Source organism: Lethenteron reissneri, chromosome 13 (assembly GCF_015708825.2).
Source record: "Lethenteron reissneri isolate LAM-NWPU_2019-01 chromosome 13, ASM1570882v1, whole genome shotgun sequence".
Taxonomy (NCBI): Eukaryota; Metazoa; Chordata; class Hyperoartia; order Petromyzontiformes; family Petromyzontidae; genus Lethenteron; species Lethenteron reissneri.
Window position 1 is genome coordinate 11,404,143 of NC_083791.1, and position 22,116 is coordinate 11,426,258.

At 56.6% G+C, this 22,116-nt stretch overlaps 1 protein-coding gene across 1 annotated transcript in view; it reads left to right on the top strand.

The window, feature by feature from the left end:
• LOC133341951 (uncharacterized) overlaps positions 1–21,558 on the top strand; it is a 42,088-nt gene extending 20,530 nt beyond the window's left edge. Inside the window, 11 exon segments of the mRNA XM_061550792.1 lie at positions 1,904–1,964; positions 6,740–7,264; positions 7,266–8,045; positions 11,518–11,592; positions 11,594–11,651; positions 12,839–13,006; positions 15,407–15,690; positions 16,498–16,684; positions 18,182–18,360; positions 19,394–19,569; positions 20,460–21,558. Coding sequence (XP_061406776.1) covers positions 1,904–1,964; positions 6,740–7,264; positions 7,266–8,045; positions 11,518–11,592; positions 11,594–11,651; positions 12,839–13,006; positions 15,407–15,690; positions 16,498–16,684; positions 18,182–18,360; positions 19,394–19,569; positions 20,460–21,390 — 3,424 coding nt within the window. The 3' untranslated portion in view covers positions 21,391–21,558.
• Positions 21,559–22,116: the final 558 nt, after the last annotated feature.

Consider the following 22,116-nt stretch of genomic DNA (forward strand, 5'->3'; position numbering starts at 1 on the left):
TTTTGTCTCCCTAGTGGTGATTTTTAAATACTGCACTAGGTACTCATTTTAGTGGCCGGGTTTGTAGCGCGAACCGCAGTGAGACTCAACCCAAACGCGTCCACCGAGGAGACGGAGCGATGCAGTCACCGCGTAGCATCGTGGGATCGTGAGCAAAGGTGGCCACGGCTGGAGGGGCAGGAGGAGGAGGCCTTGGTCCAGCGGTGGGGTGACCAAGGCGGATGCGGGTATTGTGCTGCTCCACATTTACACATGATAGGCCGCTCCGATGAGTGATAATTTGTGGACAGCTGACCGCTGGGCCTTAGCCAAGTGGGCCTTAGCTGGTATAATGATATGTATATTTTTGTAGTTTATAATTGTGTGATTGATCACGACGAGGTCCACACAGACGGGCTCATTGGTGCTATCGATGACGTTTGGCGAGCGATCTACTCGCCCACGAGCGCGTTCACCACAATCCCAACAGGCTGTTTTTCCGGTTTGCAATTCGAAAACTGTAGCTGCTGCAAATGTCAGACTCTCTTTGATTTTTGAATAGGGGTCGGGTCGGGGCGGGGGGGGCGCACGGAGACCCCCTGGGACCCCCGCCTCCCCGGCCGCCTGGAGCAGGTGGAGGGGGAATGGCGACGAGCCTCCTGGCCACAGCAGACTGACAGCTGCTGTCGAGAGAGAGAGAGGGAGGAGCAGAGACGTGGGGGAGGGAGGCGCTCGGAGGGAGCCGCTCGAGGTAGGGGCTCGTGCCAAGAAGGGGACTCTCTTGAGTTGACGTTGGAATGTGGACACTGATACTTGATGGCGAGGCATGTACGCGCGCGCGTGCGCGAGTTTCGTTGAATTCGGAGGGAGCGGTATTGGACACCCATCCCCACGTGCGCCGTGCCGGCCTTCATAGGTGCTGCTACTTGCTAACAGCACTTGCCACAGCAGTCTACTCGGGACATACTGGGGATCTTTGTCTTTGTATGTGGGGAGCGGTGGTGCAATGATGAGCGCGCTGTGCTATGAATCCGGCCCGAGCTCGATTTCCGCTCACGGCCAACACCAGTGACGATTATCTAAATCGAAGCTGGACCTCCCCTAGGTCAACTCAGCGGTGTGTAAACATCGCCACTCGGGAGACAAAGGCGGCCGGGCGTGGTGCTGGCCACCCACCCCCTCGTGTGCCGTGCCGGCCTTCATAGGTGCTCGCAAACAGCACTTGGCCAAACAGTCTATCAAGGCTACACGCACTGCGCGACAAACCTGGCAAGCCGAGTTCAATTATAAATTAAATGTTTGTATAGAGTTGCGTTTGCTACCAGAGACTTTATAATAAAAAGAAAGCCGGCCACATTGATCAAGCGGTTGCCCCTCCCCAAAAAAGTTGGCGATCAAAAACCAGCGCCAAAAGTTGCTATCCTCGGTGGCCAAAGCAAATGACGTCGTTCCGTGTGAAATCATTTCTCTAGATCACATCAGGGCGTGCGCCTCCCTTCCGATGACGTCAGTACATTTTGGGATTTCACGGTTCACACGTATCCTTGTGGCGATGTCTCATTGTTTGACTTGGAACGTAACGCTGATATCGCGAAATAAATACTCTGAGAAAACACACACGATGGAAAGTGTTGCACCAAGTCCATTTATCTCGTCCATGACATTAATTCATGAACTTTGCACCGTCGCACTATTCGATTGTTCAAATTGCTTCCGTAAGTTAATTCGCTCAACCCACGGGCGTACGAATTAGATTCCCATTCCTATTGTTTTTGTTGTTGTTGTTGTTGTTGTCGTCGCCCCGGGGCAAAGCGAGGGGCTCTTCCTTGTCGCCGTCCCCGCTCGCGCTGCGTCCCGGGCCACACCGGGAGCCACAACTCGCCCCAGCTGCGTCGCGTTCGCCGACCCGTGCGCCGTGTTACAGCCGCGGCAAAAACGGCTTCTCCTTTGAGCTCCGCTCCACTGCTGGCCCGTGGTTCTGCCCCGTGAACACAAAACTTTAACAGCCGCACACCAACGTTGGAGGGGGGGGGGGGGGAGGGGGGTATTGTAATAGCGCCACGGTGGCGAGATGTTAACTAGCTCGCCTGGTATACAGGAGATCATGGTGTTCGATCCCGACCCGGTCGCCTGTATATGTGGAGTTTGCGTGTTCTCCCCGTGGTCGCGTGGATTTGTCTCCGGCTCTCCGTCCACGTTGATAAACGTGCGTTTAGAGTGCTGTATTTGGCTGCTACGCATGTCCACGTGATCAGCCTCTTCCTTGAGCTATCATTTGTGATAGCCAGGTCGCTTCTGGAAATGAGATATAAAGCTCAATCGACCATACCTGGGGGGAAACACAGGAATATTGAAGAGTGAGTGCGGGGAGACGGTGGCCCGGGTGGTTCAGAGGTCAGAGTGCTCAGCCTGCACCGTCGAGGTTCCGGGTTTGAACGCAGCTTTCAGCCACCTGTGATTAATGTACTTATTTCGCCCCATACGTAGCCAACCGTGCTAATTGGAGGTGCGGGTGAAACCGGGTTGTCAAGTGTGGTGCATTGATGGCCTCAGCCTGGCAAACAATGACTGCACGCCTGTGAGCTTGCCCTGTGGAGGCAGCGAGTGTTGGTGGGTCACACGCGTGTCGCGTGACTCACTTCACGTGGCTTGTCGAGCAGTCATACCTTGGCTTGCCAGAAAGCGGCACAGCAAACATGTGGACTCCCATCTGTTCCCCCTGCATGTGATTGAGTGTTTCCCCCTCGCACACATTGGTTTTCTCCAAGCGCTTCGGTTTTTTTTCCCACGTGTGTAAACACTCATTAATATGGAGAGGATGGCAGAGCTCGGGCAATTGTTGGCACCGGTTTCCCGCCTGGCTGCCTTCCAGCTTGTCTGCGGTTCCTCCTTGTGCCTCCGAGCCATGATCTGTCTTCAAGATCGAGCGAACATTATGCGGTGTGTTACAAGTTGGCAGTATTATTAAAAAAACACATTAATTACATTTAGTTTTGCAATTAAATTGGCTAAATTCCAGTTCTGAAAAAAAAGATTGGTTTGACTATCGTGCGATAAAACATGACTCCTGTAACTGGAAAAGGGTGGGGGCAATGTGTGGATGATAGCTCACGTGACCAATGAATCTCAGAAGTAGTGCTGTGATGTCTGCTTATGTGGGCTAGGCGCTGGCACGGAGGGCTGCACTGCTCTGTTAGAGATCCGAATTGATTTTCCCACTGACGCTGATAGCACAGGAGCAAAAAACTGGAACAAAATTTTCAAATCCCTTTTTATGTTGTTGAATTGCATTCAGGATGCAGTGATTGAATTTGAACTCGAAATAATCCGCGTGAAAATAGCTCCAATTATAACCAGGATGCCACTGTAAAAATACAGCACATAACACTTGTTTCATAACAATTCCTTATTCATCATGGGAAGTCAAACTGAGTCCAACAACTATTTTTCAGAAGGGTCCTGCATTGTATTTTTTTCTTTTCATATTTTACGAGGTGTTCAGCCAATTCATGATGACTGTCTTTCCACGCGGGATGAAAACCAGAGCACCTGGAGAAAACTCACACGTGTCCTTGGGGCAGCACTCTCCCGTACAGATGGGAACAGATGGCGATCAGGTCTACACTCTGTCTCTGCTGTATCGCCTTCATCCTGGCAAGCGAGGGTATGGAACCTCGACTCCCGCGGGGAGTTTCGCAACAGTTGTGCACACCCTGAGTTCGTGCTGTGGTTGTCCAAACAATTGTTATTGGAATATTGTGTTACTGGAGGCGGGTAAAAAAAAAAAACATATTCGAAGACGCCTTTGTTCGAGTGCAACACATTATTTGGTGATGCCTGCTGGTGCTGATGCTGCTGCGTTTGGCAGTCATTGCAACAAGCGGGCGTGACAAACACAAACACAACTCAACACAAAAACACTTTTTGTGCGCTATAAAAAAGGGCAATTGCCCGAAGCTACTCCCATTTGATATTTTTTCCTTTTAAGGCCACGGTGTTTGTTGACGAATGCGTTGAGTGTATGTAGGTGACAGCGGCCTTTCTTCACAGCACAAACAAACATCAGCGTCGTTTCTGATGCGCGTGCTGAGTGTTTTTTTTCCATATTCGTTGTGCTCGTGCACCACTGTCAACGCAGCAGCCGCAGCAGCATCATCGCCAAACAATGCGTTACACTTTTTAGACTTTGGAATAATATGAAAAAAAAGGACGACGACGACAACGTTACATGACTGACTTGTATTGGCTCAGGAGCCAGGTCGAGGCATCTGATTGGAGCTGGAGAAGCTGCGATTGGCTCTGCTCCAGATGCGATCCCGGGGCTGCTGGTGAAGAGAGCCTGGAGCCGGAGCCACTCCAGAGCCAGGACACGCACGGAGAGCGCTGCCACCCCCAACGCAAATCCCATGACGCTTGCATCTGTTCCCCCTTTCCTAGCCCTCCCTCCTCTCCTCCTTCTCTCCCCCCCCCCCCATCCTGCCACGACTAAGACCGCAACCACGGAACAGTGACAACGATCCCCAGTGTAGCCTTGAGTGCGCACATCTATTAAAGCTGGCGCGGCAAATTACGGGATGGTCTGGCCAACAACACCACGCCCGGGCCCCGCCTGTGTCTTTTCGAAGTGGCGATGTTTATAGATCGGCACCAGGCTGTCGTTTGTGGCTGAGTTGATTTAGAGACGGGGGGGGTGGGTGGGGGGGGGGGTACATGATTCAGATATTCGTCACATGTTGGCCGAGAGCTGGAATCGAACTCGGGTCGCACAGCGACGAAATTCGAAATACAGCGCGCTAACCGCTACGCTACCTCTCCAACAACAATCGACGTTCGCTACGAAGTGGCGGCGACGTCACCACGGGACTTGTGCCATGCTAGGTGCACTCCCGCTCCCCACACCAACACACAAAGACAAAGATCCCCCGCATAGCCTTGAACAGACTGTTAGGGGAAAGTGCCGGTAGCGAGCAGCTATGAAGGCCGGCACGGCACGTGGCGATGTTTACACACCATAAAAGATACTCATTTGAGGCTGAGTCGACCTAAGGGAGGCCCACAACCGGGTCAGATAATCGTCACTGGGTGTTGGTCGTGAGCGTGAATCGAACCCGGATCGCCGGGATAGTAGCGCAGCGCGCTAACCACTACACTGCCGCTCTCCACACATTCACCCACACACACACTCGCACACACTCACACACTCGCACTCACCCACACACACACTCACACACACCCACACTCGTACACACTCACCCACACACACACTCGCACACACTCAATCACACTCACCCACACACTCCACACCCACACACTCGCACTCACCCACACACACACTCACACACACCCACACTCGTACACACTCACCCACACACACACTCGCACACACTCAATCACACTCACCCACACACTCACACTCGCACACACTCACAGACCCACACACACACACTCACCCACACACACACACACTCACCCACACACACACTCGCACACACTCGCAACACACACAATAACGCGCACACAAACTCTCCATCAAATCGAGTCCAGGGATCTCTCCCCTCCTCCTCCCCCCACTCCCTGCTATAACATCCAACGGGGCGGTGTGGTTAGGGTGGTGGGGGTAAGTCGAGGAGTATGGGGGGGGGTGGAAGAGGAGTCTGAGGGACGGTGTCCCTTTAAGAGGCGGCTCCTTGCAGCGCGAGGCGTCCGGTGCGCCTTTAAGTGCGAACGAGGCGCGATTGGGTGGACGAGGGGGTCGGTGCCGCGCCGCGCACGTGCGTCGCGTCGCCCCGCCGGTATAAGAGCGGCCTCGCTGTCAGCACGCGGCGAGTGAGCCGAGTCGAGTGAGTGGACAAATGAATGAGAGAGCCTGCTACGGAGCAAACACACGGAGTCGTGCAGCCTGCTAGGACCCTGCCGACAGCGGCAGGCGCAAGCAGCAACGACAGCTGTAGCAGCAGCAGCCGCAGCGGCGGTGACGGTTGTCGATTGAACAGCTCTGCTCGCATTTCATCGGCAAAGCAAAGCATCAGCCGGTAGCGTTATCTGGTTGAATGCATGCACGTATGTATGCATCGTATATATGTGTGTGTGGCTATTATGCGAGCATCGTCATTAGAAGTGCTGTGGTGGTACAAGGCAGCGGTGCAGATTGAACGGTTAGCGTGAGCGGCGTTGTCATCTGTGGAGTTCTGTATACTTGTTTTTGTGGATGTAGCATTATTATTATCAGCAGCATAGGATGCAGTTGCAGGTTGAGCATTACCAGCAGCAGTAGCATCATAATCAGCTTGAATGTAAGTTGTGTGCAGCAGCAGCAGCAGCCGCAGCAGGGGTAACACTCTCAGTAGCAACAGCAGTATCAGTCGCCTTACCAACGTCAGCATCATCATCTGCAGAAGCAGCAGCATCAGAATCGGCAGCCGCAGTAGCGGTACAATAGCAATCATCTCCAGCATCAGGAGCACCACCATCATCATCATTATCAGCAGCAGCAAGCGGCACTATCTTCTTCATCATCAGCAGCAGCTTTCAGCAGCGGCATTGTACAGCGATGTCGAGGCGCGGGTCGCACAACAGCAGCGCGCGGCGGAGCCAGCGTGAGCAGCAGCTGAGTCAGCAGCAGCTGTAGCGGCAACAGCTGTAGCAGCAGCAGCTGTAAGCAAGTAGCTGTAGCGGCAGCAGCTGTAAGCAAGCAGCTGTAGCGACAGCAGCTGAGCCATCAGCAGCTGTAGCGGCAGCAGCTTTAAGCAAGTAGCTGTAGCGGGTTTCGTTGCAGCACCAGTCGGCCAACTTGCCCCACCTCCTCCTCCGCTTGCACCGCGGAGTCGGCGCGTTAGAGCCCCGTGCGCGCCCTCGCACGGCACGAGCGATGCTGCTGCTGATGCTGATGCCATCGATCCTCCTCTGGTTCGCGTCCTGCGCCGCTCCCGCCGGCGCGGCCAAGTCGCGCACGGAGCGCGACGTGACAGTGCCCGTACGCGTCGATGGCCACCAGGGACCCTTTCCTACAACAACAACTACAACAACAACAACACGAGAAGGAGACTACAGCAGCAACAGCAACGACGATGGTGGTGGTGGCGTTCCAATGTCGGAGTCGGCCTCTTACGCGCTGCGCGCTTTCGGCCAAAGTTTCCGCCTGGACATCGTGCGCGACCACAGCTTCATCTCGCCCGCATTCACCGTGGCGCACGTGGGCGCGCCCCAGCGAGGCGGCGGCGGGGCGGACGAGCTCGCGCGCGCCGTGCGGGAGTCGGGGGCGAACCTGAGCCACTGCTTCTTCGCAGGGCCGCGTCAACGGAGACGCGAGCGCGACGGTGGTGCTCAGCGCGTGCGGGGGACTGCGCGGCGCGTTCCGTCACGGGCGGCACCAGTACTTCATCCGGCCCGAGACACCGGGGGAGGAGGAGGAGAGTCGGGGTGCTGCTGCTACTGCTGCTGGCGCTGGTGACGGCGACGACGATGGAGGACTTGGTGGGTTGAACTCTTCGAGCGCTGACTCGGCGCGACGTCGACACGTCATCACGCGCAGAGGAGTCTCGCAGATGTTCGCCGATAGCGACGGCGAGGACGACGGCGACGACGTGCAACGATGCGGCGTCAACAGCACCGCGTTCGTCGGCCCCTCGCGCGAATTCCTGGAGCGCCTCGATCGCTCGAGCAACGAGGCAACGGGAGCGGCAGCAGGAGGAGGAGGAGATGGTGGCGTCTTCAGGAACCCTTGGACGGCGGCGCGCTCCAAGCGCTTCGTGTCTCTGCCGCGCTACGTGGAGACGCTGGTGGTGGCCGACGAGGCGATGGCCTCGTACCACGGCGCGGACCTGAAGCACTACCTGCTCACGCTCATGGCTATCGCGGCGAGACTTTACAGGCACCCGAGCATCCGCAACGCCGTGCACCTGGTGGTGGTGAAGCTGCTCGTCATCAGCAACGAGGAGAAGGGCCCCAAGATCTCGAGCCACGCGGCGCTCACGCTCAGAAACTTCTGCGCCTGGCAAAAGAAATTCAACAAGGGCAGCGACAAGCATCCAGAGTACTACGACACGGCTATCCTCTTCACCAAACAGGTACCACCCCCCCCCCCTCGCTGACCCCCCCCCCCCCCCCCCCACTGACTGCCCTGCCAACCCTCCTGCTCCCCACCACACAAAGTCGAGGCGCCATCCCTGCAATGTGTTGCTCACGCCACTGCTGTCCAAGGGCGGCTTCGACTCGGAAAAAGATGCGGAAGGTCTGGATAGCGCCTCGCTCCGATGCTGTTGATTGTGCAGCAGTCGAGGGGCGTGTGGGTGGTGGGGTGTGCTGCTGGTGGTGGAGGGGGGTTAATGAAGTGCCCATTGCTTCAGCTGTCACGCCCGGAGATCGAAACTGCGAATCGAACTTGAAATATCCGGGTTGATTACGCAGTGCGCTAACCGCTGCACCACCACTCCTGTAAATCATAACATTTATATTATTCACTTAGGGCGCGCTGCAGTGCCAGTACTGGTTAGCATTACCACTGGGGAGACAAAGACGACCGGGCGTGGTGCTGGCTACCCACCCTCTCGTGTGCCGTGCCGGCCTTCATAGGTGCTCGCTAACAGCACTTGCCCCAACAGTCTGTTCAGTCTACGTGGGGAGTCTTCCTCTTGTCGTGCTGGTGAGCTGCACAGGCGGCCAAGTCTACCTCCAGCACGGCAGGTTAACAATGGGCACGTTTATTATTATTGTTATTATTCAATTTCACCCCCCCCCCCCCCCCCTTCTCCACCGTGTGTGTCCAGGCAGCAGTATAAACGTGTCCCGCCACAGTTAGTCCATCGGCAGGTTGCTCGTCGTGGGGTCAAGTGTGGGCACTGCCACCTCTTCCCAGACGGCTAGCCAGGCGCGGGAGAGGTCAAATGCCCTCTCTGCAGGAAACTGGCCACAGCTCTTTCTATTGCGCTGATCACTGCGCCACCGCTCCACCCCTCAGTTGCTGTTATCATTATTTCATTAATTATCATTAATCAAGACTCGCTTTTTTGACAGGATCCTAAACCCGCTTGCCGTCCTGCAATGTCTTGGGGCTCTCATACCGCGTCACTCCCATCTCTGCACGGCCCACCAACCCGTTCCTCAGGCGCTGGATTCACAGGCGCGTGCCGCTGACGCGCTCGGCATGTTTGCCCTTCGCGTTGAATCGGAGCACTGTGGGTCTCGATGGAGAGATCTTGCCAAGAGCACGTCTGGCAAAGTCAGCTGCGTTGGCTTTGACAAGCATCGCTCTGCTGATGAGACCCTCAAGGACTGAACCCGTCCAGAGGTTCGCTTCGTTAAATTAGCTGCTGGATGATATTGGTCTGGAAAGCCAACAGGCCGATGACTGATACACGGAGACACAGAACGGGCATTTGCTTGTTCTGTATATTGCAGTATGTTTTTTTTTCCTTAAAATCTCGGCCATGAACTGAAATGATGGGATTCTCGATGACAACCCGCCATCAATCCCAGGACCGACCTGCGTCCTTCAGACTTTGGACGCCTCAACCCCTGATATTGCAACAAAGACAAAGATCCCCCGTGTAGCCTTAACAGAATGTAGGGGCAAGTGCTGTTAGCGAGCACCTGCGAAGGCCGGCATGGCACACGATGGCGTGGGTGGCCAACACCACGCCCGGCCGCCTTTGTCTCTTCAGTGGCGATGTTTACACATAGCACCAGGTACTCATTTGAGGCTGGGTGGACCTAGAGGAGGCCAATGACCGGTTCATATAATCATGACTCGTGTCGGCTGTGAGCGGGAATCGAACCCGGGTAGCACGGTTCACACACACACAGTATTTTAGCCCTGACCCAAATCAAGGTGCCGGTTCTCGTCAAATCTCGGAGGCTAAGCAGTCGTTGAGCCTGGTTAGTGCTTTGGATGGGTGACCACTACCGCCGAGTGGGTCGGCGTGGTACCTCGATGCGGCGCTTTGTCTTTGTTTCCGGGTGCTCTGGAATCGTCCACATGTGGAGTCGCAATCAAATTGTTAATAGTCGCAAGAGAGGTTTTTTATGGGTCAGATCGCGTAAATATGAATGTGTCGTTAAACCCGCCACCACCCGACACAGCCAACTCGTGAGTCTTGTCACGCAAACAGAACGTGGCAACTCGCTCCGAGTACAGCGCACGTGTCGCCAGCACGAGTGACGAGTTGGCACGCTCTGTTTGCGTGACAAGCCTTACCAGTTGACTGTGTCGGGTGGTGACCAGTTTAGCGACACATTTGTCTTTACGCGATCTAACCCCCAAAAAACCTGTGTTATGGATAATATTGTTCGCGAAAGACGATTGCGCGCTAAACTGAATCATGAATGGCATTGGCCGAACATCCCGATGTAGCGGGACCCTCTTCAAAAGGAGCCCTGAGACACGGGACTATCTTTCCTGGGTAATTCAAGGGAAGTCTTATTATCTGGAGGAGTGGTGGCACAGTGGTTTGCTATGAACCTTGAGCTATGAACCAGCTGCCCTCATATCCGATTACCGACCACGGCTCAGCCGGTTTGAGTCCTCCACCCTGCACCAACCCGCACGAAGCAACGGGGTGAAGTATGGTCAAACAACTCCCACGACTAGCGGGGCGTGGGGAGGCCTTCCTCCAGCAGTGGACTGTCAACTGTGAACAGTTATTCCACGATAATTATTCCCATAAACGAACACTTCAGACGGCATTCTTCCAAGCATGCCCGGTATGAGATGTAAAACCGCTTCTAAAGAAACAATATTGGCAGCTCCCTTTCTCCCGCCTCCCTCTCTCTCTCTCTCCTCCCAACCCTTCTCCGCTCCTCATCCTCTCCTCCCTCATCCTCGCTCTTCATCTTTACCAGCGAGAGAGAGAGAGAGAGACGAATCTTGCCTCTGTGGCATCGCTGCTCGGGGCTTGAAGCGGCCGTCTTCCCATGTGCTGACTGGCCAAGCGTCGTCTGACCACAGCTGCGGATTTGGAGTGATGGTGACGCATTGCAGTCGGCTAATAAACTACGTACGCCTAGCTACGGCGACCCTCGCATGATGTCAGGCAATTGGCTGATGAAACTCAGATAGTTGAAAGCCAGTCTGCAGCGTTTTGCCAGCTTAAACAAATGCAGCTGGATAACACTGGTATGCAATATCCAATGAATGAGCCGTTGGACTATAACGCGTTTGGATGTTGGAAACTGCTTAAATCTGCTACGGCCGAGTCATTCAGTCAAATCTCGTGTTACAAAGTTGTCAGCGATTATCCATTTGCCGAGCCAAGCCTATAGCCGAGTATAGCGGTGGGTCTTGCGATGAAACACGCCGCCTTGACTTAAAGAAGCTCCCGGCGTGCGGAAATAAACTGTAGACATCCAACACGAAGCAGTTTGCGCGACCGCGCAACTGAACCCAAAAGCGACTGGAACCTTGATTCCAACCCAGGCTCTCGGCGACGCCGATTCAAGCGCTTCCGGCCTGCTTTGTTCTCTAACGCTGGACACTGTGTGGCAAAAACATAGCTTCACAGCTCATGGGACTGCTCCAGATTGTGACGCCTCCTCTCCCGGCAGGACATCTGCGGCGCGCAGACGTGCGACACCCTGGGCATGGCCGACGTCGGCACCATGTGCGACCCCAAGCGGAGCTTGCTCCGTCATCGAGGACGATGGCCTCCCGTCAGCCTTCACCACGGCCCACGAGCTCGGTGAGGAGGAAATGTGGGGGAAGAGTAGGCAGAGGGCACGCACCACGCTGCTGATCGGTGGATCATCATCATCATCGTCGTCGTCGTCCTCGTGTTTTTTTTTGTAAAGATGACGATGATGCCATCATTGTGATGTCATCACGAACTGTCGTCGTCATCATCATCATCGCTGTCATTATGACGATCGAGAACAATATAATTATCATGCAGCAGCAGCGTTGGCAACATGAAATTTGTCAACGGATATTGGTGGATCGTCATGCTCTGAACATTACTCGTGGTGGCAGAGCGGGTAGGGGGGGGGCGATGCTCCCAATTGTGTGAGCCTTACGTCACTTGGGCTCAAAGGTAGCTCCGTCATATCCACTTCCGCGGGCTGTGCTCGAACAGGAAAGGTCCCAACCGCTCTGTAAGATTGGATTCTTCGTCTTGTGCGTGACGCTGATAGCACAATCAGGTTGAAATTCGGGGAACAAAAGGTTAATGCTGTTTTACTTTGACGAGAGCCGCTGATGAGATGATACTGAATTCTGGTAAAGTGACGCTGGGAAGCCGAGTGACATTGAACATCTGGTGTCAAACACTCAAGCGTGCTGTTTGTGAGCACCTATTAAGTCGGATATGACACAAAAGCTTGCAGCGTGGCTATCACCACACCCACCCATGTCTCCTGACACACTGCACCAAGCACTTATTGAATCCTCAGTCAACATTGTGGAGGCCACAGGACAGGTTCAGACACTGGACAGGTTCAGCCAATACGATAACTTGTTATTATGATGATGATGACGACACTGATTACATTGGTGATGCCAATACTGACAATGACGACGACGATAATGATGATGAAATCGACGATGACGACGACAATGATGATGAAATCGATGATGAAGATGATGATCACGACACTGATGACGTTGGTGTGTGACGATGAGGGGCGTGACGATGACGACGACGACGATGACGACGATGACAATGATGAAGTCGATGATGACGATGATGATCACGACACTGATGACGTTGGTGTGTGACGATGAGGGGCGTGACGATGACGATGACGACGATGACGACGATGACAATGATGAAGTCGATGATGACGATGATGATGACGACACTGATGACGTTGGTGTGTGACGTTGAGGGGCGTGACGATGACGACCGCGTGCGTGGCGGTGTCCCCCCGGCAGGGCACGTGTTCAACATGCCGCACGACAACGTGAAGGCGTGCGAGCGCGTGGCCGGCAAGCAGGGCGAGCACCACATGATGTCGCCCACCATCACGCACGTGGACCGCGCGCAGCCCTGGTCGGCCTGCAGCGCAGCCATCATCACCGACTTCCTCGACAACAAGCACGGCGAGTGATATGGTGGTGGTGGTGGGGGCGGTGGGGGGGGCGGAGATAAGGGGAGATGAAACCGAATTAAAACTGAACAATTTTTATTTTATTTGAGCAGGTAAGGCCCGCTGAGCGGTATGTATTTTTTTGTTCGCAAGCGACCTGGCCACAAATGACGGTTACGTGGACGTTTGTCGCAGGCAAACGCTCCAAACGCGTGACGTTGATTCTAAATGTGAAGGCAAACACCGGAGGACCCAGAGAAGAATCCACGCGACCACTGGGAGAGAGACAACGAAAACTCAACATATACAGCAGCAGGCGTCAGGGTCGGGATCGAACCCATGACCTCCCGTATACCAGGCGAGGTAGTTAACATCTCATAGCCACCGTGGTGTCCTAGATTAGGGGAGACGACAGAGAGATGCCGGTAAATAGTGAGGAGGTGCGGGGGAGACTAGGTGAGATACGGGTGATACTGGAGAGATATGGGAAGATACGGGGAGATATGGGGAGTTGTCAAAGAGGCAGGAGAAACACGGTAGATACGGTGAGATACAGGGAAAGGGGAAACTGACTCACACAGACACCCCTAAACTCGGACGGAGACCCACAGACATGCAGAGACTCCTAGCCTCCCACAGAGATCCACAGACAAAAAATCCTATCCTCCCTACAGAGACCCACAGGCACGCAGAGACTCCAAGCCTCGCACAAAGATCCACAGACAAACAGAGAATAATATCCTCCCTACAGAGACCCACAGACACGCAGAGACTCCAAGCCTGGCACAGAGATCCACAGACACGCAGAGACTCCAAGCCTGGCACAGAGATCCACAGACACGCAGAGACTCCAAGCCTGGCACAGAGATCCACAGACACGCAGAGACTCCAAGCCTCCCACAGAGATCCACAGACAAACATAATCCTATCCTCCCTACAGAGACCCACAGACACGCAGAGACTCCAAGCCTGGCACAGAGATCCACAGACACGCAGAGACTCCAAGCCTGGCACAGAGATCCACAGACACGCAGAGACTCCAAGCCAGGCACAGACAGCCATAGCCTCACTTAGACACCTCATAGATTCACTGCCCTCCCTTGCCACATGGAGCGATTTCCCACAACGACTGAGGGCTTAGCGTGAAGGGAAGGACATTGCGATGTCTGGCACAACGCTCTCTCTCTCACCTGACCAAGCAGGCCCGTCACAGTCTCCCCGGGCGACATCCCAGCCACCCACTGTTCAAATTTACGGCAAATGGACAGTTTTACTGCTCTTACGTTTAATTTAAAACGCGGCGTGATGGCGCGGCCGGGTGGCTCCTGTGGCTCAAAGCTTCCCATTGTTCTAGAAGTGCTGAGCCAGCTCAGCTGAGAACCTGGGTTCAACGCCGAGGGTAGGGTGTGCCTTTTTGTGTGTTTGGGTTTTCAGACAGCTCGTAATGAATGACCACGTCAAAGTCACCGAGCCAGAACTGCTGACATCCCACTGGCTTCAAAGCCTTCGGGGTTTGAGGTCTTTCTAAGCGGGGCCACAGCTCTAAGCCAGAACGCCCGGGGAATCTGAGTTCAAGCTCTGTGACCGTGTCTCTTTGTGCCCCCCCCCCCCCCCCCCCGAGCATTCATGATGACGGTGCTGAAATACTTTCAGTTGCCCCCGAGTTGATCCACCTGCCTATGCCACTTTGATCAGTTCGGTGAAAGGGGTTCGGAAGGAGTGGAGTCCGATGGAAACAAAGTTCCGGAAATAAGAACGCTTGTTGATGATGCTGTGAGGATGACTGATGATCATATTTGTGGTGGTGGTGATGATGATGATGATATGAGTGGTGGTGATAATGCTGATGGTATGGTTGGTGGTGATGATGCTGATGATGGTATGGTTGGTGGTGATGATGCTGATGATGATATGGGTTGTGGTGGTGATGATGCTGATGTGCTCGATGATGCACTGCATGCGTGATTCCTGAGCATGTACATCGCAGTCTCTGGCTCACACATAAATACAAACATCCCCCATATAGCCTTAACATACTGTTGGGGCAAGTGCTGTTCACGAGCACCTATGAAGGCCGCCACGGCATACGAGGGTGGGTGGGTGGCTAGCACCATGCCCAACCGCCTTTGTCTCCCCAGTGGCGATGTTTACACACGGTACGAGGTACTAATTTGAGGCTAAGTTGACCTAGGGGAGGCCCAAGACCGGTTTAGATAATCCTCACCGGTGTTGGCCTTGAGCGGGAATCGAACTCGGGCCACCAGGTTTTCGTAGCGCAGCGGCGCGAACCGCTAGACCACCGCTCCCCTCGTTACCACTGACGCAAGCACGCGCACAAGCACACGCGCGTAGACCCCCCTCCCCCACCGCTCATCCCCTCGCTCTCCCCTCCACACCACTCCCCCCCGTACAGGCGACTGCCTCCTGGACGAGCCGACGAACGCGCTGACCCCTCCGGGCGAGCTCCCCGGCGTCTCCTACCCGGCGGAACGCCAGTGCGAGCTGGCGTTCGGGCGCGGCTCGCGCCTCTGCCCGTACGCGGAAGCGTGCGCCAAGCTGTGGTGCACGGGCCGCGTGTCGGGACAGCTCGTGTGCCAGACGCGCCACTTCCCCTGGGCCGACGGCACGGCCTGCGCCACGGGCCGCTGGTGCATGCGGGGCCAGTGCACCGAGAAGGGCGAGGGCAAGCGTGGCAAGGTGAGCGCGCTCGAATGAGACCCGTTTTGTAAAAATGTTGTATTATTACCGCGCCCTTGCGAACGTGCGCGGCGGATCTAGCCAACGGGCACACGGTGACGGGAAATGAAGAAGCAAAGGAAAGCGGCGATCGCCTGATCCGCCCCATGCGAGTCGTTGTACCCGTCACAAAGAAACGCAACGCCGAAAAGCCGTGCTCGAACCCAATGTTCGAGTCCACAAACTGGGTTGGGGTTTGGGTTTTGGGCTAGGCTAAGGAGCATGGATTCGAGCGTGAATTTCGACTTTGATTTTGGCGCGCCAGGATCCACGCGGCACAGAGAAAGTGTGGACTAATCTCCATCCGTTCTCTCTGTGCGGGGATCGAGCGTTGGCCCTCTCGCGTGAGCGAGAGGGTCTTCTCCAGGCTCTCCGGTTTCCTCCCACGTGCGTGAACGCTCGTTAATTGGCTGACAGCATCTTAAAATGTGCAACTCCCACGAGAAAAGCGTCATTGTGGCTTTCCTGGAGACATAATCGTAACAGTAATTATTAAAGTGTTTGATCGCTTGCCGTCATTGTTATGATATCAGCATCATCATCATGGTGAGTGTTTTCATCATTGTCATCAATAGCAGCATCATCATCGCCATCGTTATCATTGTTGTCAGCATTGTTATCATAATCGTCACTATCAATGTCATCAGAAGCATCATTGTTGTCATAATTGTCATCATTAGTGGCATTATCATCCATCAAGGTTATTATAAAACGCTATATCCTAACCTGAACCCTCCCTCCGCCCCCCCCTACCCCCCTGACCCCAAGGCGCCCGTGGACGGGAGCTGGGGTCGCTGGGCTCCGTACGGAGAGTGCTCGCGCACTTGCGGCGGCGGCGTGCACCTGGCCCGGCGCGAGTGCGACTCCCCGAGCCCCGCACACGCGGGCGCCTACTGCACGGGCCCACGTGTCAAGTACCGCTCGTGCGGCCTCGCGCTGTGCCCCAGCGGGCCCGGTACGCGCTGCTCACCCACACGCACTCAGCCACGCTCAGCCACGCTCACCCACACTCAGCCACACTGAGCCACACTCAGGTACACTCACCCACACTCAACCACCACTCACCCACACTCACCTACACTCACCCTCATTCAGCCACACACTCACCCACACTCACCCACACTCAGGTACACTCACCCACACTCACCAACACTCACCAACACTCACCCACACTCACCCACACTCAGCCACGCTCAGCCACGCTCACCAACACTCAGGCATGCTCAGCCATGCTCAGGCACACTCAGCCACCACTCACCCACGCTCACACACGCTCACCCACACTCAGCCACACTCACCCACACTCACACACGCTCACCCACACGCACTCACCCACGCTCAGCCACGCTCAGCCACGCTCAGGCACACTCAGCCACCACTAACCCACGCTCACCCACACTCACACACACTCAACCACCACTCACCCACGCTCACCCACACTCAGCCACACTCAGCCACACTCACCCACACTCACACACGCTCGGCCACGCTCAGCCACGCTCACCAACACTCAGGCATGCTCAGCCATGCTCAGGCACACTCAGCCACCACTCACCCACGCTCACACACGCTCACCCACACTCAGCCACACTCACCCACACTCACACACGCTCACCCACACGCACTCAGCCACGCTCAGCCACGCTCACCCACGCTCAGCCACGCTCAGCCACGCTCAGGCACACTCAGCCACCACTCACCCACGCTCACCCACACTCACACACACTCAACCACCACTCACCCACGCTCACCCACACTCAGCCACACTCAGCCACACTCACCCACACTCACACACGCTCGGCCACGCTCAGCCACGCTCAGGTACACTCAGCCACACTCAGCCACACTCAACCACACTCACCCACACTCAACCACCACTCACCCACACTCACCAACACTCACCTACACTCACCCACGCTCACCCTCACTCAGCCACACACTCACCCACACTCAGGTACACTCACCCACACTCAACCACCACTCACCCACACTCAACCACCACTCACCCACACTCACCCCCACTCAGCCACACTCACCCACACTCACCCCCACTCACCCACACTCACCCCCACTCAGCCACACTCACCCCCACTCAGCCACACTCACCCACACTCAACCACCACCTCCCCCCCATCTCCTTCCACCATCACCTATTTTTTTTATATATGTTTCTTTTATTTTACCCGGTAAGGCCCACTTAGCTATATACGGCTCTTTTTCAGAAGCGGCCTGGCCACAAACGATTGCTCAACGGCGTGGCCTTATCGTGCGGACATTTAAAGCAGCCAAAATACTCTCAAACGCGCGTTTCTAAATAGTGAAGGGAAAAACGGGAGGGCCCGGAGAAAAATCCACGCGACCACGAGGCGTCAGGGTCAGGACCAAAACCCACGACCTCCTGTGCACCAGGCGAGGTCGTTAACATCTCCCCCTCCCCCCCCCGTGCCGGCAGACACGAAAAGCTTCCGCGAGGAGCAGTGCGCCGCGTTCGACGGGCAGCGCGTCCACTCCAACGGCCTGAGCCCCGGCGTGCGCTGGCTGCCCAAGTACTCGGGGATCAGCGCCAAGGACCGCTGCAAGCTGGTGTGCCGCGCCAACGGCACCGGCTACTACTTCGTGCTGGCTCCCAAGGTGAGCGCGCGGGGTGGGAGGGGCCAGGGGTGCGGAGGGGGAGGGGTGCGGAGGGGGAGGGGTGCGGAGGGGGAGGGGTGCGGAGGGGGAGGGGTGCGGAGGGGGAGGGGTGCGGAGGGGGGAGGGGTGTGGAGGGGGAGGGGTGCGGAGGGGCGAGGGGTGTGGAGGGGGGAGGGGTGCGGAGGGGGGAGGGGTGCGGAGGGGCGAGGGGTGCGGAGGGGCGAGGGGTGTGGAGGGGGGAGGGGTGCGGAGGGGCGAGGGCGGTGGCGGTGGGGGAGGCCAGCCGCCAAGTGATGATGAGCAGTGTCGGGATCATCATCATCATCATCGTGAAACAAATAGAGCTTTGATTCTTGACTTAAAGCTTTCGTGACTGCAGGGATTCATGTGTTTTGGGTCTTTTGGCAAAGTCAAGTAAATAGGTTCAGAATAATAAAATCGCTTGTGTTGCGATCGAAACGTCGTAGTTTTTGTTTATTTTATTATTCTGACCCTATCTACGTAACTTTACTGAAAGACCAAAATAAAATAAAGCTTTGATTTTTATTTGACCACGTGTGAACCCCACTGAGCTGCTATGCACCTCGTTTGCAGAAGCGACCCCGGCCATCGGCAAACGATAGCGCAAAGAAGTGGCTTATCATGGTCGTCATCACGTGGAAATGTATAGCAGCCAAATAGTCTGACGGTGCGATGTCGATTCTAAGTGTGGAGGGAAAACCCGTGGGGCCCAGAGAAAAATCCACGCGACCACAGGTTGAGAGAGAACATACAAACTCCGAATATACAGGCGCCAAGGTCGGGATCTGACCCGCGACCTCCTGTATACCAGGCGATGTCGTTGACATGTCACCACTGTAGCCACAACCCGCAACGAGAACTCTACTGGACGTGGTGTGCCGGGTTGGGGAAATATTTCTTGGGTCACCGGTAGACTCGAGTAGGTAGTACATGACGGGGGGTGTGGGGGTCTTGGTCTTCGTCCCGTCTCACTGTTACCTCTCACGCACGCGACGTCCCGCCCGTCACACAGGTGGTGGACGGCACGAGGTGCGGCCCCGACACGTCGGACGTCTGCGTGCAGGGCCGCTGCGTGCGCGCCGGCTGCGACGGGCGGCTGGGCTCGCGCGCTCGCCTCGACGTGTGCGGAGTGTGCGGCGGGGACGCCTCGACCTGCCGCAGGGTCTCCGGCACCTTCACCAAGGCGCAGTGAGTGACGGTTGCCATGGCGGCAGAGACGGCATCATCATCATCGTCGCAGTGTCGTCATCATCATCAGCAGCAGCATCATCATCAGTGTCATCGTCAGCAGCACTATCAGTGGCAGCAGCATCATTACCAGTGGCGTGATTGGTAGCAGCAGCATCATCAGTGTCATCATCAGCAGCACTAGCAGTGGCAGCAGCATCATTACCAGTGGCGTGATTGGTAGCAGAATCGGCCAAAATTATTAAAGGCAACGATATTAGCCGCATCATTAGCAGGAGTTTTCTCATGATGTTCATCGTCAGAAGTAGCATCACCAGCGTCAGCTTCTGTATCAGGGCCTGTGGCAGCATCTTCATCATCACCGTCATCGAAGTGTGCTAGCTTCACAATCCAGTCGTCAATGAACTCGCCCGCATGCTTCTCCCGTGAGACGTGAAGACCCGGGGCTGAAATCAGAATCCAGGGCCGGATCAAGGCACGGGGCTTTAGGGGCTACTGCCCAGGGGCCTCCGTCAGCTGCAGGGCCTCCAGAGATGAAGTGAAAAGTTATTTGAGTTGTGAATGCTGAATTTTATTTGTTGTTAGCCTTGTAAAAATACATTTAAAATTTTTTTTAACTTTGTTTTCCTTTTGAAAATATTACTGGGGGCCTCACAGTACTTATAGCCCAAGGGCCTACACAATCTTACTCCGGCAGAATGAGATTATTTATCTATAGCTGAGGAATCCGATGAGCTGTGAAGCTCTTTTTCACAAATGTCCAGACCATCGGCTCCTCACAGTCCATCATCGCCCCACACCGGAGGAGCAGCCATCGCGAGCCACGCGCCAGGGCCCACGCCCGGCACGCACCGCGCGCGTCTCACCCTGCCACCGCCTTGCCACCGCAGGTACGGCTACAACTTCGTGGTGGCGGTACCGGCGGGCGCCACCAACCTGGACGTGCGCCAGCGCGGCTACCAAAGCCTCAAGAACGACGACAACTACCTCGCCGTGCGCTCGGGCCGCGACGGGCGCTACCTCCTCAACGGCCACTACGTCATCTCGACGTCGGAGCGCGAGGTGGCGCTGGGCCCCGGCGGCGGGCACGGGGGCCCCGCGGGGACGACGGGCGCCGGCAGCGTGCTCAGCTACAGCGGCACGGCCACGGCGTCGGAGCGGCTGCACGCGCCGGGCGCGCTCACCGAGCCGCTGGTGGTGGAGGTGCTGGCCGTGGGCCGCATGACGCCGCCCAGGGTGCGCTACTCCTTCCACGTCCCGCGCGGCTCCGCCGCCGCCGCCGCCGTCGCGCGCTCCAACGCGCTGCTGGGGGACGCGGGCGGCGAGGGCGGCGACTCCGTGGCAGACGAGGGCAAGAGGGAGAAGGACGAGAGGAAGCGGGAGGAGCAGGAGGAGGAGCTGGCCAAGAGCAAGCGGAACGACGGCGCCAGGAGCGGAGCGGGAGGAGCGGCCGTCCCATCCAAGCGAAAGGCCGGCGGCGTCGGCGCGACGTGGGCCACGGGCGAGTGGGGCGCCTGCTCCCGCACGTGCGGCGGCGGCGGCTCGCAGCGCCGGCACGTGCGCTGCCCGCGCCCGACGGGCGCCTGCACCGGCGCGAGGCCCGAGGCCGTACGGGCGTGCGGGGAGACGAGCTGCCCCGCGTGGCACGCCGGCGGCTGGTCGCCCTGCTCCAAGACATGCGGGCGCGGGTTCCGGCGGCGCTCGCTGCGGTGCGAGGCTCGCGGCGCCGGCGTGGCGCCCAACGTGCTGATGCCGCGCGAGCGCTGCGACCGCGCCGGCAAGCCGCAGGAGCTCGACATCTGCGTCGCGCGCGCGTGCTGATCGCGGCCGCTGGCGGGATATGCGGGGCGGAGAGCGAGCCGACCGGAGCGCCGGCGGTGGGGGCGATGTGGAGTTTCCAGGAGAGGACGCGAAGAAAAACGTCTGAGGAAAACGCCCCCCGAGCGATCGTAGGGGAAGTTGCTGACGGGGCGCGAGCGGCGTGCGCGGACGGTTGCCGCGCGACGGTGACATTCGCACCGCGGCGGCGATCATCCGCTGCGGATGAATCGTCACGAGCGCAGCTGTCATCGCCGCAGTGAGCGTCGCTCGTCGTCACGGAGGTGACGGCGTTCAGAGGCCACGTCGCCTCGACACCGCCGCTCTGACATCCTTGGCGCGTTGAAAGGTGGCGCTGATGGAACAATGAAAACAAAAATGCATCTGAGTGGAACTTTCGGACACTTTGTCAGAAAAAAACACTACAGAAAAGAGGGGGGACCTCTTCAGCTGACTGTTCACCAACGCACACGAAGAGGCTTGGACACTGAGGCTGCCAGGACGACTTTCCAGACATAAAACGTGGAGGTGCGGCTCTGCAATTTCTAGCTCACGCTGCTGCAGGTGGAAGGATGGGCCCCTGCTAGAATGAGCTCTTAGAGGGCCCCTCTAGGGATTGTTTTGGTCTACTCTTCCACACTGGCCAGACGTCTTGGAAGAGGTGGGAGCACCCCACATTTGACCACACCGCTCACGGGCCAACAACACTTGCACTGCATTTCGCACAAA